A 16,754-nucleotide genomic window follows, 5' to 3' on the forward strand; every position below is an offset into this window, starting at 1 on the left:
AACAGAGGACGAGTCACTAAGGTGAGCACAACATACCCTTTCTCTGGAGGTGCTACCTCTCCTAGACACCCCAGACACCCCCACTGCGCTGTAAGAATTACTAAATGGCTTCCCAAAACCCTATGTACATAAAACAGACTACCCATGCTGGGATTTCAGCCATTGGTATACTGGTATAAACCAAGTCTGCACTTTAGGGCTTTTCTATATGGGGAATATACTCTGGTAAAAGAGCTATTCAAGTCAAATCCCCTGTGTCGATATTCTTAGGGCATGCTAAGTATGAGCTAGTTTATTCCATTTTCCATTTGAACTTGTGGCTGAAATTCCTGTATAAATATCACTTTTTTCCCCCTCCATATGCCTTTGTAATGTAGCTACATCATAGATCAAATATTACAATTATTTAATACACTATGTAACAGGGCAAGGGCAGCTCTGTTCCTTTAGTGTTACAAAGTTGCGAGTTGGGGTTGGGGTTGGGGAGAGAGGCGGGTCAGGGACAGGGCAAGGATAATTACTTAGTAGACACCGTTGGGAAGGGGATCGCACCTGTGGTGAATGTTGACTGATTGGGAACCAGCAGCTATTAAAGTCTGTGACAGAGGAGGGTTTCTTTACCCCCGTTGCATGACATGAGGAGATTCAGCGGGGATGCCAGGAGCGGCAAACCGAGTGCTGGAACAGGTTACTGATAAGACCAGCTGACCAGGAGAAGGTAACCACAGCGACCAGCAAAGCAAGGAGGTGAGGGAGAGAGAGAGAGACTTACCAAACGGGTCCTCCAGCTGAGAGAAGGTCCCACAGACAAAGGATCCACTGGTACCTGTGAGAGAGAGAAAAAAGAGTGGGATTGGAGTCAAGCTGACTGACTCAGGGGAGCAGATTGCATGGTGGTGGACGGTGAAAGGAAGACCGTGAGCTGTAAGAACAGCCGGGGTTCTCCACAAACTGTGGGGAATTCACTAATAAACCAATTTTCTGTTAACCTGCTTCTGGGGTGATTTACTACACCCTATCTCATTAGGGAATTAACTTCTTACTCTTCTATCATTCCGAAGCGTGGCAGATGAGCCCCAGGGAAAGAGATTTTGTTATTCACCCCCACATGGCCACACACTACACAATAATTTAAAACAGGAAGTGAAAAATAAAGCCATCCCCTCCAGAAACTTATTGTATGGAAACTTATTGTAGGGAGAATATAGTTATCCATGTGGGAAATGGGAAAATTGATGTCAGATACTAATCTTTCAAAGTTTACAATGATACCAGCCCTAGTTTTACACCTCTTGTGAAATATATTTATACAGAGTAAGTCTCATGGTTCAGAAACAAACTAATTTCAAACTACTGGTAGGGTGGAAGAAAGAGACTTTCAACACTAGATTAGGTTAGGTACAGCTATTTGGGGAGATTAGATCAAGTTAAAAATGGCCACCCAATCTAAGGTAAATTGGGATGGGAGGGGGCTGGGGGGGATCAGAGGGGCAAACAGGGTCTGCAAAGGGCTTGGGGAGACTGGATGGGCAGGTGCAGTTCATGGAGGGGCTCGGAGGGAACAGGGGGTCTAGCAAGGTCTGTGGAAGGTGGTAGGGTCTGGGAGGGTTTGGCAGGATTGAAGGGGCAAGCAGGGTCTGCAGGGTTAGGGGTTGGCAGGATTGGGGTGGGCAAGCATTATGGAGGTTGGTGGAGTCTGGAAGGGTTTGGTGAGATCAGGGGATTGCAGAGCCTGCAGGGGGGGATGGGGGGGACTCTTCGTACCCTGGGACCAGGGGCTATTTTTAGCCCCTCCACCTCCCCCCTGGCAAACCAACCACTACCCCAATCCATCCCACACCTCCCCCCCACCCTGACTTGTTTTCTTCTTCCTGGAACTGGTGAACAACAGTAAAACTGGCACTGAGAGCAGCTCAAAGTTTGAGGGGTTTGGCAGGCTCAGGAGGGGCTGACTGGTCCATGTGTAGGGCAGGGTGTTGTCAATCTGGGGGTAGGGTGAGGGGCTAGAGGGGCTACAAATAGCCTGGTGCCAGGGGAAAGGTAGGAATAGCATAACCTGATTTAAACTGGACTAACTCTGAGGTGCAGTTAACTTTGATCTGGTCCGCCATTTTTAGACTGATCTAACCTTCCTGAACTTCTGTACAGTTTGCACATAAATCAGCCTATCTAAGGATTGAGTGTAAGATCTGCATTTTGGCAAGCTAAGTTAGATCAGGTGGCCTTTTTTAACGCAATCTAACCTCTCCTAAACTTCCTGAATATCGGTATGTACTGTCTCCTGGGATTGGGGAGGTGTATAACTGATGGCAAAGTATTAGTCATCAAATCCACTGTCCCTGTGCATGTGAGTCATGTAAAAATTGTGCATTTGCAGAAATGAAGAATAAAATGTTGTGGTTTAAGTGGGGGGTGCGAGTGACTGATTTTACTGCGGTGGGACATAAACCCAGAAAGTTTGGGAAATGCTGTTCTATGGTATTTGATGACTCATGGGCCTCATCCAGAATGACCACTCCCATTTTGTTTTAGGACCTGCAATAGCATATCTCCAAACATCACACTGTGGCATTTTACTTTCCCACTTTTTCACCTATTTCCCTTTTTCTCCTCTCTTGACATCCATCTGTTCTCTTTACTACACATTTGTTTCTTCTCTTATTTCTGTTTTGTTGGCATCATTTCTGTCCTTCACTGGTGATTCCTTCTTTAACTCATGGCTAAACAGAATATTTGGTATGACTGGCATCCTCTGCTATTTTATCTTGTCTGAGCTGAGTATCAGTAAAGATGAATGGGAAAAGTATTTGTGCACCTTTTATTTAGCTCTAGTCAATAGTGTATGTATCAATTTCATGAGCACTGAATTCATATACAGGTTTTTAAGAATGGGGGAGAAAAAGCTGTAAATCCTAATCTCTTTGCATTTTCTTCTCCCTCTTCCCTCCTTTTGTGCAACTCTGATTTCCTCTATGATTTCATTATATTTTAAAGGGCTTTTTTTTAAAACTACTTTCAAATGCCTCTTACCTTGCCACCATTTTGCAGGCCACCCACTCTGCAAATTAGCACTTCTAGAAACAGGGAACAGGAGGTATCTATTCACACCGCATAGACTGCAAGGTAGAGGCATTGTAATACTTCAGGAGACATAGATTTAATGAGTTAACACACTGGCAGGTATCGCATGTACTTAGTTCTTGGTAACCCACCTCTTTTCCCCACATTTGCAGTGTAAAATAAGGGATTTCAAGCAATTCCTCACCTCAAGCTTAATGATGCGGGCTATTAAACTAAAAAAAATCTTATTCTTTATTATTCACCGTTTTACTAAAGTTAGCATTGTAGCTTAAACCCGTTTTTGTTTTCTTCACAATTCATCCACAAGGTGGCAGAGAGTAGGAAAGGCAGCCAGCTCCATTACACAGGGCTCCCTTACACAGGGCTTCCCTGGTGGTGTGCAAGTTCTGACCCATGGGGAACTCCATGCAGTAGAGGCAGGCCAGCCTGGAGCCGCTCCTTGCCACCATAAGCAGCTCCCAGAACTGGCTGGAACCACATGCTACCAGGCAGCAGCACCTGTGTGGGCCGTAAACAGGCAGAGACCCAGCAGGGTATTAAGGGAGACTTCCCAAGTAACCAGGGAGCAAGCAAACAAGGAGAGCAAGCCGGGCAAGCTGTTTGCAGGCAGTTTGCTGGGATCACGAGAGGGGAAGGGAAAGGGGAAGAGAAGCCAGGCACCACATCTTGCCCAGGGAAGGTAATTGATTCTGTGCTGCCTGTGCCTTTGGCTGGCTGGGTGTCTCTTTGGGCTGTCTGTGTTTGGGGCATGCTCTGAGAAGCTGGGAGTGTTGCTAGCTGAGTGAATGCTGAGTGATTGCTGCCTGTGCCTGACAGAAGCCCTAATGAGAGGGTGAAGCCAGTCCAGGTCCAGCAGAGTATAAAAGGAGACTTCTTTTGAAGGGGAGAGCCTTTCACCTTGGGGTGAAGAAGCAGACAAAAAGAAGCCCTTTATGGCCAAGGAACAGTAAGCAGGCCAGCTTTCAGGCGAGTTTCCTAGGGAAGGTGTGCTTAGAAGAAAGACAGTAAGAGAGAAGAGGCAGATTAAGAGATCCAGGGAAATGGCTGGAGGATGTTGCAGTCCCAGAACCACTGCCTCTGTTTGCATCTGTGAAGTTTCTGTCCAGGCAGGACCACTCACCATCGAGGTTTCCACCCAGGTCCAGTCTGGCTCTGTGTGGACTGCAGCTTGCAGGTTCATTCATGTGACAACCAGGTTGGGGAATGCTTGTTGTGTAAGTGATGCCTCCTGGTGGTGTCTGCCAGGGAAAAGGCAAGAGAGCTACAAGGGGAGGTGGGGAGGCTCTGAAGCATCCTCTGCATCAGTGCTGGCAGAGATCTCCAGGACTGTGGAGGAAGAAATGCCAGAGGCAGCACTCGAGAAGGTAAGAGGACATAAACTCCCAGGAGGGCGGACCTTCATCTCCACCTACAGCAATTCATATGGAAAATAGATACAGAGCCCTAGCAACAGAGGGTGAGGAGTATGTTCCATCGGTGGAGGAGGCCAGGCCAGGCCTTCCCAAGGTGGGAAGGATCGAGACCACTGCCACCAAGAAGTGACTGGTGGTGGTTGGAGACTCCCTTCTGTGAGGGACAGAGGGATCCATCTGCTGACCTGACCTGTCATCTCGGGAAGTCTGCTGCTTGCCCAAGTCCAGATCCAAGCCATCATGGAGGGATTACCGGGAGCTATCTGGCCCTATGACTACTACTTCCCCCACCTGTGCTGCTTATCCATGTGGGCACCAACGATGCTGCCAGGGGAGACCCTAAGCAGATCAAAAATGACTACAGGGCTCTTGGTGCAACGGTGAAGGGAACTGGCACTCAAATGGTGTTCTTTTCAATCTTTCTGGTCAAAGGAAAGGATCTGGGCAGGAGTGGGCGTGTCCTGCAGATCAATGGCTGGCTGTGCAAGTCATGTTGCCAGCCAGGTTTTGGCTTCTTTGACCACAGGATGATGTTCCAAGAGGAAGGATTGCTAGGAAGAGATGGGATCCATCTGATGAAGAGAGGGAAGAGCATCTTTGCAGACAGGCTCACTAACCTATTGAGGAGGGCTTTAAATTAGGTCCACTGAGGGATGGAGACTAAAGCCTTGAAACAAGTGGGGAAGTGGGTGACTTGGAAGCAAGCAGGAGGGGGCACCAGGGGAGGTGTTCTCATTCTTCATGAGAAATCAGAGAAATTGACTAGTTACATCAGGTGCTTATACATGAATGCACAGAGCCTGGGAAACAAGCAGGAAGAAGTGGAAGTCCTTGCACAGTCATGGAACTATGACACGATTGAAATAACAGAGACTTAGTAGTATAGCTCTCATGACTGGAGCACTGTCATAGAAAGACAGGCAGGGAAGAAGAGGAGGAGGAGTTGCACTTTATGTAAAAGAGCTATTTGATTGCTCAGAGCTCAAGTATGAAACTGGAGATGGGCCTATCAAAAGTCTCTCGGTTAAGGTCAGAAAAGAGGGGAACAAAGGTGATGTCGTGGTGGTGGTCTGTTATAAACCACCAGACCAGGAGGAAGGTGGTGAATGAGGGTTTCTTCAAACAGTGATCACAGGCCCTGGTTCTCATGAGGGACTTCAACACATCTGCTGTGAGGGCAGTACAGCAAGGCATGAGCAATCCAAGAAGATATTGGAGAGTTTTGGGGACAACTTCCCTGTGCAAGTATTGGAGTGGCCAACTAGGTGCCATGCTGTTCTTGACCTGCTGCTCACAAACAGGGAAGAAATTGGTGAGGGATATATACTAGTAGATGGCAACTTGGGCAGCAGACACCATGAAATGATTTAAGTTCAGGATCCTGAGAAGAAAGGATGGACAGGAGCAAAATAAGAACCCTAGACTTCAGAAGAGCAGACTTGACTCACTCAGGAAACTCATGGGCAGGATTTTCTGGGAAGCCAGTCTGATGGGGAGAGGAATACAGGAGAGCTGGTTGCATTTTAAAGAACCTTACTGAGAGTGCAGGAAAAATCACCCTGATGTGCAGGAAGACTAGCAAATATGACAGAAGACCAGCTTGGCTTAGCAGGGAACTCTTCAGTAAACTAAATCACAAAAAGGAAGCTTATAAAAAGTGGAAACTTGGACAAACAACTAGGGAGGAGTATAAGAGTATTGCTCGGGCATTCAGGGATGAAGTCAGGAAGACCAAAGCACAACTGGAGTTGCAGCTAGCAAAGGATGTGAAGGGTAACAAGAATGGTTTCTATAAGTATGTCAGTAACAAGAGGGAGATCAGGGAAAGTGTGGGTCCCGTACTGAATGGGAGAGGCAACCTAGTGACAGAGGATGAAGAAAAGGTTGAAGTGCTCAATGTGCCTTTTTCACTTCAGTCTTCACAGGCAAGGTCAGCTTCCAGACTACTGCACCTGGCAGCACAGTTTGGGAAGAAAGCAAGTAGCCAACAGTGGTGAAAGAACAGGTTAGGGACTGTTTAGAAAATCTGGACATATACAAGTCCCTGGGGCTGGATGAGATGCACCTAAGGGTGCTGAGGGAATTGGCTGATGTGATTGCAGAGCCGCTGGCCATCATCTTTGAAAACTCATGGCGATTGAGAGAGATTAGAAAAGGGCATACATCATGCCCGTATTTAGAAAGGGGAAAGGAGGATCCAGGGAACTACAGACCAGTCAGCCTCACCTCACTCCTCAGAAAAATCATGGAGCAGGTCCTCAAAGAATCCATTTGTAAGCACTTGGAGGAGAAGATGGTGATTAGGAACAGTCAACTTGGATTTACCAAGGGCAAGTCATGCTTGACCAACCTGATTGCCTTCTGTGATGGGATAACTGGCTCTGGATTCAGGGAAACCAGTGAATATAATATGTCTTGACTTTAGCAAGGCTTGTGATACTGTCTCCCACAGTGTTCTTGTAAGGAAGCTGGGGAAGTATGGGTTGGATGAATGGATTGTAAGATGGATAGAAAACTGGCTGGAGAATCGGGCTTAGAGGGCTGTAATCAATGGCTCAATATCCAGTTGGCAGCCAGTATCAAGTGGAGTGCTCCAGGGGTCAGTCCTGGGGCTTTTTTTGTTTAATGTCTTCATCAGTGACCATAAAGATGGCACAGAGTGCACCCTGAGCACATGACACCAAGCTGAGTGGAGTAGTAGACACACTGAAGGGTAGGGATAGGAGTGACTTAGACAAATTGGAGGATTGGGCCAAAAGAAATCTCATGAGGCTCAACAAGGACAAGTGCAAAGTCCTGCACTTAGGATGGAACAATCTCATGTACCCGGTAGAAGCTGGGGGCTGACTGGTTGGGCAGCAGCTCTGCAGAAAAGGACCTGGGGGTTACAGTGGGTCATAACATGGAAATGCATCAAGACTTCACCCTTGTTGCCAATACTGGGCTGCATCTGTAAGAGTGTTGCCAGCAGGTCAAGGGAAGTGCTTATTCCCTTCTATTTGGCACTGGTGAGGCCACATTGAGTACTGTGTTCAGTTTTGGGGCCCCTACTACAGAAATGATGTGGACAAATTGGAGAGAGTCCAGCAGAGGGCAGCGAAAATGGTGAGGGGGCTGGGGGACATGACTTATGAGGAGACGCTGAGAGAACTGGACTTGTTTAGCCTAGAAAAGAGAAGACTGAGGGGATTTCATAGCAGCCTTCAACTATTTGATAGGCCCTTGCTCTGCCACCTGCAGGGGTAGATCGCCCCTGAGCCTACTCGCCTACCACAACTTTAGGTGTTATACCTCTCTGATGCTGCTCTGTGGTTCTTACCAGCTCCGGGACATCTCCTTGGTCCATCTTCACCCCTTTCCATTAGGGAAAGAGTTGTCAACCAGGGGTACGTTGAGAAGGCCCTAGGGGGTACACACGGGTGGGCAGGGATAGAGTGCTGCCACACGCTATCCTGCACTGCACGCAGGCGCTGAACACACAAGGTGGGGGAAGTTCTCATGCAGCAGCTGCTGCCACTCTGCATTTGGCTGCTCACTACCCCAGTCTCCCCTCCCACTTCCCCCTCCCCCCCTGGGCCTTCTGGGATACACTGATCCAAAAAGGTTGAAAACCCCTGTGGTAGGGTGTTATCGTAGATCCTAAGCTGTGCCTTGATGTCACTACAGGTTGTTTGATGCACCAGTGGGATGATAATCCAGTGTCATGGGAGTTTGCTGTGACTTGTTACACTTTGTGAAAAAATGCTAACACAAAAGAGAAAGTGATGTGGTTCAGACTGAGCAGTGGGCAGAGCACTGTTACTTCTGTGCTGAGCTGCACACTTCCAACATTAGAGCTTAAGGGTCTGCTTCCCTGACCCTTTGTTCCCCTTTTTCCATCTAGCCCCTTTTTCCCCAGGACTTTTCTTTACTGCCACTTGTCCAGGTGTCCCAAGGGCTCTGCATGATCCCTGCTGGGCTTACTCATGGCCAGAAATGGTGGGTGTCCCCTAATGGCACACTTTGGTTGAGTGGTTGAACTGCCAGGAGGCTAAGGCATCAAGGACAGTCCCTCCAGGGTTCACCCTTGTCAGGTGCCTTCTGAGCCTACCGGGCCATCCTCTCTCATCCCCAGCTGATCTTAGTTGTAGCAGGCTCCTGTCTTGCAGAGGCTGTCTGGCTCTGCTGCTTCAGTGTAGGTTGCAAGTGGGTCTAGCACTAGGCCAGCTACCGGAGCTGCACCTAGCTCCCTGTGGGCAGTCTTTTGTTTGGGGTCTTGATGCCCCTCTGTTTTGGCCCCCTTTTTGGCTCAGGCAGACCCAGGCCAGTTCCCTTGGCTCACTGGCTGGCAAAGGTGGCGGCAGCTGGGCACCTGAAATGTATGGGAGAGAGGAACCTGGCTTGGAGTTATACATTGTAAGGAAGAAGGTACTTCAGAAACCATCCTAAGTTTTGAAAGTCTTTAAACAGAACTTTGGGTTTTGTTCATTGACTCTGCTTCAAAGCTTATTATTGCTGACACATTTTCAAGTGCTTTCTAGGATAAATGTACAAGTGAGTTATGGGTAAAGAAATTTGAGGTAAATGTGAGAAAGGTATTCCCTCTGCCTGAAAACAAACTAGATCAACTAGGGAAACAGAATGACAACAGCAATTCAAATCTCCATTATAACATGAAATAGAGTCCCCCTGTGCCACACAAAGAAATAAACGCTGTGAGATCAGAGCTAAAGGAAACTAAAACATTGCAACAAGCATACTCGAGCAACATTGCTGCAAGTGAGTCACAATAATTTAGGAATTTAAAAAAAGTTAATCTGATTTTAAAATAGCACAGTGGGCAATGCAAACCCAGAATCAGATGTGGAGATTAAATTTGCCCATCGTATATAGGGTTTTTCTCCTCTTTACAAGTTCAGTTACCCCCTTCTTAATTTGTTTCCACTTTGCACTTTAGTCTTCAATTATCTCTTCCCTCCTTTTTCTTGTTCCCTCCATTCTTTCCCCCAGTCACCCTTAACTGTCTTTTTTTCTTTCATAGTACCTGTTTTTCACTCTCTTCTCTCCTCCTCAGTCCCATCATGGTCTCCAGCAAAAGTTGTGTTCTTTAAGGTGACCTTGTGGACAATAGCATCCCCTTCTGAAGAGGGCATTAGCAGCAGTATATAATTGTCAGGCCAGGCTTGATCACTTTTAGCAAGTACCACTTTGAGGGCTACAGCTTAAATCATCCCAATTCTGAATTCATGCGGCATAATCTCCATTATTAGAATAATAAAAGATTTATTTGTTTTGGGTACTTCCTGCTAACATTTATTCACCTTTGCCCATAAAGAGAAGTAGTTTGGTGTCATCAGCAAACTTGGTCAGTCCACTTCTGACTCCAGTGTCCACATTGAAGATGTGGAATAATATGGGTCCAAGGACAGAGCCTTGGGGGACCCCACTGGTCACAGGGCACTATGACGATTGACTTCCATCAATTACTACCCTCTGGGTCCAACCACAGAGCCAATTTCCCAGCCAGCAGATCGTGGTGGACCCAAGGCCGCAATTTGCCAGTTTCGCCAAGAGGTGATCATGGGATACCAGATCAAAGGCTTTTTTGAAGTCAAGATATATGACATCAATCTCTTCTCCCTTGTCCAGGTGATAGGTCACCTGGTCATAAAAGGAAATGAGATTGGTCAAGCAAGACCTACCCGCAACAAACCCGTGCTGGCTATCCCTCTGGCTTCAGCCAGTCCATTAAGGATGGTCTCTTTAATAAACTTTTCTAAGACCTTCCCTGGGATAGAAGTCAGGCTGATGGGCCTATAGTTAGCCGGATCCACTTTCCTCCCTTTCTTGAAGATCAGCACTACACTGGCCTTCTTCAAATCTTCGGGCACTACACTAGAGCACCAGGAGTTTTCAAAGATCTGTGCCAGGGGCTGGGCTATGATGCTTGCCAGCTCCTTGAGTACCCTAGGGTGTAGATTGTCAGGGCCAGCTGACTTGAAGGTATCCAGTCTCTCTAGGTGTTTCTTCACAAGGTCAGCATTAATGGAGGGCAGGGGATCTCCCTGACCCAGACCTCCCTATCCCGTAGTGGGCATGGGCGTAATATATTTCATTAGAAGTGCATAGAACCAGGTAGAAGGGAAAGACTCCATCTTCTAACAGTGTAATAGAGTTGGAGCATTGTAGCCATGTTGCTTCAAGACATTTAGAAGAGGCAAAGATTTTTTTTTTGATGATTTTTAATAAATTTTAATGGGACGTACTGTGTGGTTGGCAGAGATGTTAGACCAGCTTTTGGCATGGAATGACCTGAAAATTGGCACTTTGTGCCTGAAACCTTGTCTAACAATTCTCCCAGCTGTAGTGTTGGCCCAATAAAAGGTATCACCAAAAAAAAGTCTCACCTTTCTAACAGTTTCATACTTGATATTCATCTGGTTATCCCAAGGGCCATGCAACTGTCTCAAGCCATACATAATACTCCCTAAAAGATATTAGTTACACTAGCCCCTCACCCCCTCCTCAATAAATTGCATACTTCGGGATGGTTTTGCTTTGGTTTAGAAACCATATTTAGCCTTTCACAAAAAATACATGATCCCTTTTCATTCCTCAAAGTATATTTCATGACAGTACAGAGGGCTATTAAAATGTCAATAAATAATTGTGCCAGATTCAGAAATGAGGAATTAGTGTTATATCACACTGCCTACCTGAATGGGTAGATTTTGGCTTTTTGTGTTGACAAGCCTATATCTCAACACACAAGGTTGCATTGTTTGTACAGTATGCAATATATGGGGTGAAAGACCTACTTGCAGAAATTAAAATTCCAGTTTAACTGTGTTCAATTAACTGCTAGATTGATTGGAATTTCAGCTTGTGAACTCACTTGAAATGGCTCAATGCCATGGTTTGCTACGTTCCTTCCTTTGATCGCTTCCACTTGCCATGTAATTCTTTACTCTCTCTTTTCCCTCTTCATCTCCGCAGATCATTTTGTGCTTCTCTCCAGTTGGCTCCATGCTGAGAGTTAGAGCTCGGAAGTTCCCAGCCATAGTTAACTGCACAGCTATTGACTGGTTTCATGAGTGGCCGCAGGAGGCCCTGCACTCCGTCAGCAGGAGGTTCATTGAAGAAACAGAGGGGATTGAGGTACAGAGTTTCAAGCTCGTCAGTCATATGGGAAAGCAACAGAGATCTCCGAAAGATCAATAACTGAATAAGCTAGAAAAACAATTTCCTTTTTATGCCTTTGCATATTTGTCTTCCTTTAAAGGTTATAAAGCTCACCCCAGCTACTGACTGCATTTCTGTGACATGTCACTCCCCATTCCCTCAGCAGAAGTTAGAGAGCAATCCAGCAAGAGAGGGGGTAGCAAAGAAAAACAAATCATGCAAGTCACTGTTCTGCATTCCTCACAGAATCTGGACTATTTGAGATCCTATAGGCATAGGATTCCCCCATGTAATGGGATTATTTAACCCTATAAACCGTATAGTTTAACCCTATAGTTGTAGTTACTGCCATCAGTAATTTGGTCCAAATATTGAACTTTTCAACTTGAATTTTTATCTCATCCAAGTTTCCAGTTTTCTCCTCTCCGAATTTTTGGACAGGTTGAAATCTTCCTAGCAGCTGCATATGCAGTGCAGTCACCAGTTTAAAATAACAGTACTGAAAGTATCCATCCAACAGAAGTTAGCATTTGAAACTTTCCTGGAAAATAAATCACATTCCAATATATGTTCTTGTAAGCTTTCAGTCCAAAAAGAGGTTAAAAATTATTCCTGTGGCGAGCGATTACTCCTGTGGCGGTTTTTTTGTTTGTTTGCATGTTCCAGTTTTTCCCCAGTATTTTCTCTGGGGATTAATAGAAAAAGGAAGAAGCTGCTAAATAAAAGACTTTCAAAGGACACTGATAGTCCCCTTTGGGGGCTGGCTTGTTTACATCCCTCCTTCAGCTTGATCATGACCTGATGGCATATAGCTGTCTAACAACATTACTGGTACCAATGGCAGAAACCGCTGTGAAAAAATAGATAACCTAATACCAATTAAATTCCTATTATTAAAAGTTCTTGTTACTGTACAGTTCTCATTAAACCAGTAAAGATGATTATGCTTGCCTAGAAATTCTGAAAATATTCCACTTTAAATGTAGGGGTGGAGGGAGGAACTGGGTTTTTGTACAGTGATCCTCTCGCTGTTCACCTTGACAGGTTTGTGATTCTCACTTCTTTTCTTTTTTTTTAATGCCATTTAAGTGCATTTTCTCACTATGAAGGTAAGGGACTTTCAGCAGAGTCAAGGACAGGTATACCGGTTTCTACATGCAGCTCTGTCAAGATAGAATTAGACAGGATTCTGTCACCCCACACAAGTGAATAGCTTTAACAGGTAGAAACTAATGTGTGTTGAAAGTTAGTATGGAGAGAACAGTAATATATAGTTTCATTTAAAAACCATTAAGATGTAAGGAAATTTTGGTTTTAGGTCTGTCTAGTGTGGCAACCAGCATGTAGCAACCCTGACTTTGAGGGAATTGTAGTTTTATCACTGCTGGGGTGGTGTAGATTGAAGAATCTGCAGTGATTAGAACTGGCACAAGATTTCAAAAGTGCCAGACGAAGAGCTTTGCATCTTGAGTCAGTTCTCCCTTGGCAGAAAGAAAAACCTCATAGAGAGGGTTTGTTTCTAAGCAACTGAACCCGGTGGGGATGACGAAAGTTGCAACTGAAGGTTGGGCAGTGGCAACAGGTAAGAAACCTCTTTGAAAAGATCTTGTAGAAGTAGTTATATGTAATTGAGGTAATACTTTTGGGAAAGAGGCAACGATTTTGCACAGGATTCATTCTGTGATAGTAACAGATACCTGCTTTCTGTGATGAACTTTAATGATCAGTTCAAAAGCCTGAAGGAGGAATAATCTCTTCCTTTAGTGTAAGAGGCTGATATATTCACAGCATTCATGTTCTAATAAAAAAATTACAATACAGAATTATTAAAAATAATAACAGTCTTTACCTCTCACACCATTGACAGAGATCAGTGACAAGCCTGCTTTGATATCAAGAGTGACCAATGACATCTACTGGTCATAGAGGGACTTGCTTCAGTTCCAGTCTTAATGTTTCACATCACTGTTTGCTGTGCCCTGCTCTCCAGTGGTATACTGATGCCTCCTATAGGATTCTGACAGCAAGAGAGAGATACACTTAGAAATCCTTCCTGCTTTATAATTATCACACCCAAAATAAACGTTCTGTATTTTAATACTTTGTGAAATATTTAGAGTAGTGTGGAAATCTTGAACGTGTGGGGTTTTTTTATTGCATTAGCAACTTGCATATTCCCATTTAGTTCAAAGGAGTAAAAATGATTATATGAAGAACTGTTCATTAAATTTTTGAACTTACTTCATTGAGAATACAACTGAAGCAATTTAGGCATTTTAATATTAAGGCTTTTAACTGACTCTGTGTTAAAAATACTGTTGTTACAGGTTGTGTCTTGGAGATGTAGGAAAAATTCATAATTCATTGACATATGAAAATGTACATGTATGTGTGATTCCCTTCTCCACAGGTGTACAAGAGTGCATAACTGGCCCTAAATAAATATTTTTCCAGTTTAGTTGTCTAATACTGAAATAAATAGAAACTACCAAAATAGACAAAATAATTTGACACTTTATTGTAATCAGACTTCAGATTCTGTGTTTTCTCACTGTCATCTCAGAGCAATATTTGTCATATGAGACAATCTAGATCACTGATTATTTTTATAGGGGCTGTGGATTAAGACTAGCATGGAAAGAGTGCAAAAAGACCAACAGCAGAATGAGAGGAGGATTTGTAGGTGGACTTGGAACAGAGGTGATCCTGTAAAAGAAAGGAGAATATAACACAATTATGATTAACACCCTTCACCCCCCCCCCCAAAAAAAAAAGACAAGTAAGGAAGAAAAAAGCAAAACAGAGCTGAATCAGAAAGACAAGCAAGATATGCAGAAAAGTCAGCAAAGAGTGTCTGAGGAGAAGTAGAAAAAATGAAGCAAGAATGATCAGGAGGAATAGAAAGTAAAAGGCACAGCAAAGGTGTTTTAGGATATCAAGAGAACAAGGGAAACACGATAGTAGAGGACCACCCTAAAAAATGAAGATTCTGAGCTACTGTCTGTCTGTCATCCTCTTTTGTTAGCTGAAGATTTATGGGTGGGTTATTTTCTTTGTAGCACTTCTGTGTTACATGGATAATTTCATTTGCTTCATTTTAGATATTTAAGTATTCTTTTTCCATTTAGTAGAAGGAACTGTTTAGCCACAGCTCATTTGTGCCCAGACTTTTAGTATAGAATCTGACAATACCATCCAATACTTTATGAAGAGGAATACCGCATCTACAGTTAAGTGATTATCTTATTAGTATAGCTTATGCTGTACTTTTTAATCGCCTCAGATGGTTTTAAGAATTACAAAAGCTTTAGTAATGAAAAACACCCATAAAACCAAAGGCTTTAATGTGAAAGTGAATTGGAAAAAGCGCCATAAAACATTTGAAAGAAGGGGAAAAAATCATACCGGTAGAATATCACAGCCCCTGTAAAAATAATCTGCTGGGTTTACTGCTCAAATTCCCTTAGAAAAATGAAACAGGAAACAATTCAGACTGAGCTGGTGAAAAAATGGATTATGGCAACAATTTAAAGTTTAGACTGTATCTATCTACAGGTTGAGAGAAAACAAGATTTTTATTCACTGCTAGACAGAAATCCTGGACCCACTGAAGCCAATGAAAGTTTGAACCCAAAGGCAGATAGGGTCAGAATTTTACCCCAAGAAGGTAGTAAGGGTGAAATTACATGTTAGGCATTTAAAACACCAGTGTCCACATGTTAAAGCCTGTTGACTCATGCCCTCTGAGTGTCTCAGAGTTTATGCCATTTCAGGTGAGGGTTAACTCCTGGGCTGTCCTACCTAGCTCATGTTATGGTAACTTCAGTCTACAGCATAGAGATAAAATGAGCAATTTACATTCTACAGTTATCCCAGGATGTACCACTCCCAGCCCCTCACCCCACCAACACCCGCAGCATGTTCAGTCACGTTGGAAGCATAAGCACAGAACTTCATATGAACTAAGCCTGGACTTACACTAACCCTTCTCTCAAGCCACAGCCTTTCAGCCTTTCTCTGTATTTTGAATTATGATTTTCATCCATTATGGGTACTCCACCGGTTGTCGAGGAAGCTAGGCCCATTTAGATAAAATGTGCTTTAACACACTTAAGTGTACACATTTTTGGCAACAAACCTGCAGATTATGCTCAAGTCCTGGAAAGTGATTTAAAAGGGGGGGATGACAATGGGCAAACAACTGAGCATGAGTTCTGAGTATGACATTAGCACACAGGGCTTCTGGGAACCTTGGCTGCATAAAAAGAAGTAGAGTAGGGAGGCAGTTATACCTCTCTATACAGCATTGGTGAGACTGCCACTGGAATATTGCGTACAGTTTAGCATTTTTATAAAGCATCTTAAGTACTATAGAGAGCTTCAAAAGTTTAGGGGAGAACATCCCTGACAATAAAAGACTTAAAAAACTATTTAATTTATTAAAGGAAAACAGAATGGTGACTTGTAATGGCTTATAGAAACCTTAAAGGTAAGAAAATAGTGGATACTGAACAGTTCTTTAATGTAGCAGAAAAAGGCATCACAAGAACCAGTAGATAAAAGGTGAACCCAGACAAACTCAGATTAGAGAGAAAGCACATTTTTAACACTGTGAGAGATTTTCAGTGGACCAACCACCAGGGGAAATGGTCACTTCCTTACCTCTTAAAGTCTTTGCATCCAGTCTGGATGCTTTCCTGGAAGTTGCTGTAACCAATCACAAATTATTTGGCTTTTCAGCTGGAAGATGTTGGTCATGCTATACAATAACGAAGGATAAAAGAGATTAAAATTCACAATCCTCTTCCATGCATCTCTCAAGTGTATTATAACAAACAACTTCCTCTCTTTGCAGTGGCAGGACACTGACAGTGCCCTTGTTCCCATGATTTATCTGTGGCATGTTAGGGTGTTCTTGGTGTCTTTGTGTACCATGCCTGGAAGTTGTGGATAAGAGTTGTTCATGCAGTTTTAAAAACAGTTTAGAGAAACACTTCTATAGGATGGCTTAGATAGGGATGGTTCTGCCTTGAGCAGAGGTATAGATGACCTCCTGAAGTCCCTTCTAACCTTACTTTTCTAGGATTCTAGTAGTACCAT

At 44.1% G+C, this 16,754-nt stretch overlaps 1 protein-coding gene across 1 annotated transcript in view; it reads left to right on the plus strand.

Moving 5' to 3' along the window:
• The window catches only part of DNAH11 (dynein axonemal heavy chain 11), a 270,897-nt gene that overhangs the window by 160,640 nt on the left and 93,503 nt on the right, over nt 1-16,754 (plus strand). Inside the window, exon 55 of the mRNA XM_019534456.1 lies at nt 11,469-11,630. Within this exon, the coding sequence (XP_019390001.1) occupies nt 11,469-11,630 (162 nt within the window). The remainder of the gene's footprint in view (nt 1-11,468; nt 11,631-16,754) is intronic.

Source organism: Crocodylus porosus, unplaced genomic scaffold (assembly GCF_001723895.1).
Source record: "Crocodylus porosus isolate Cpor-Errol unplaced genomic scaffold, CroPor_comp1, whole genome shotgun sequence".
Lineage (NCBI taxonomy): Eukaryota > Metazoa > Chordata > Crocodylia > Crocodylidae > Crocodylus > Crocodylus porosus.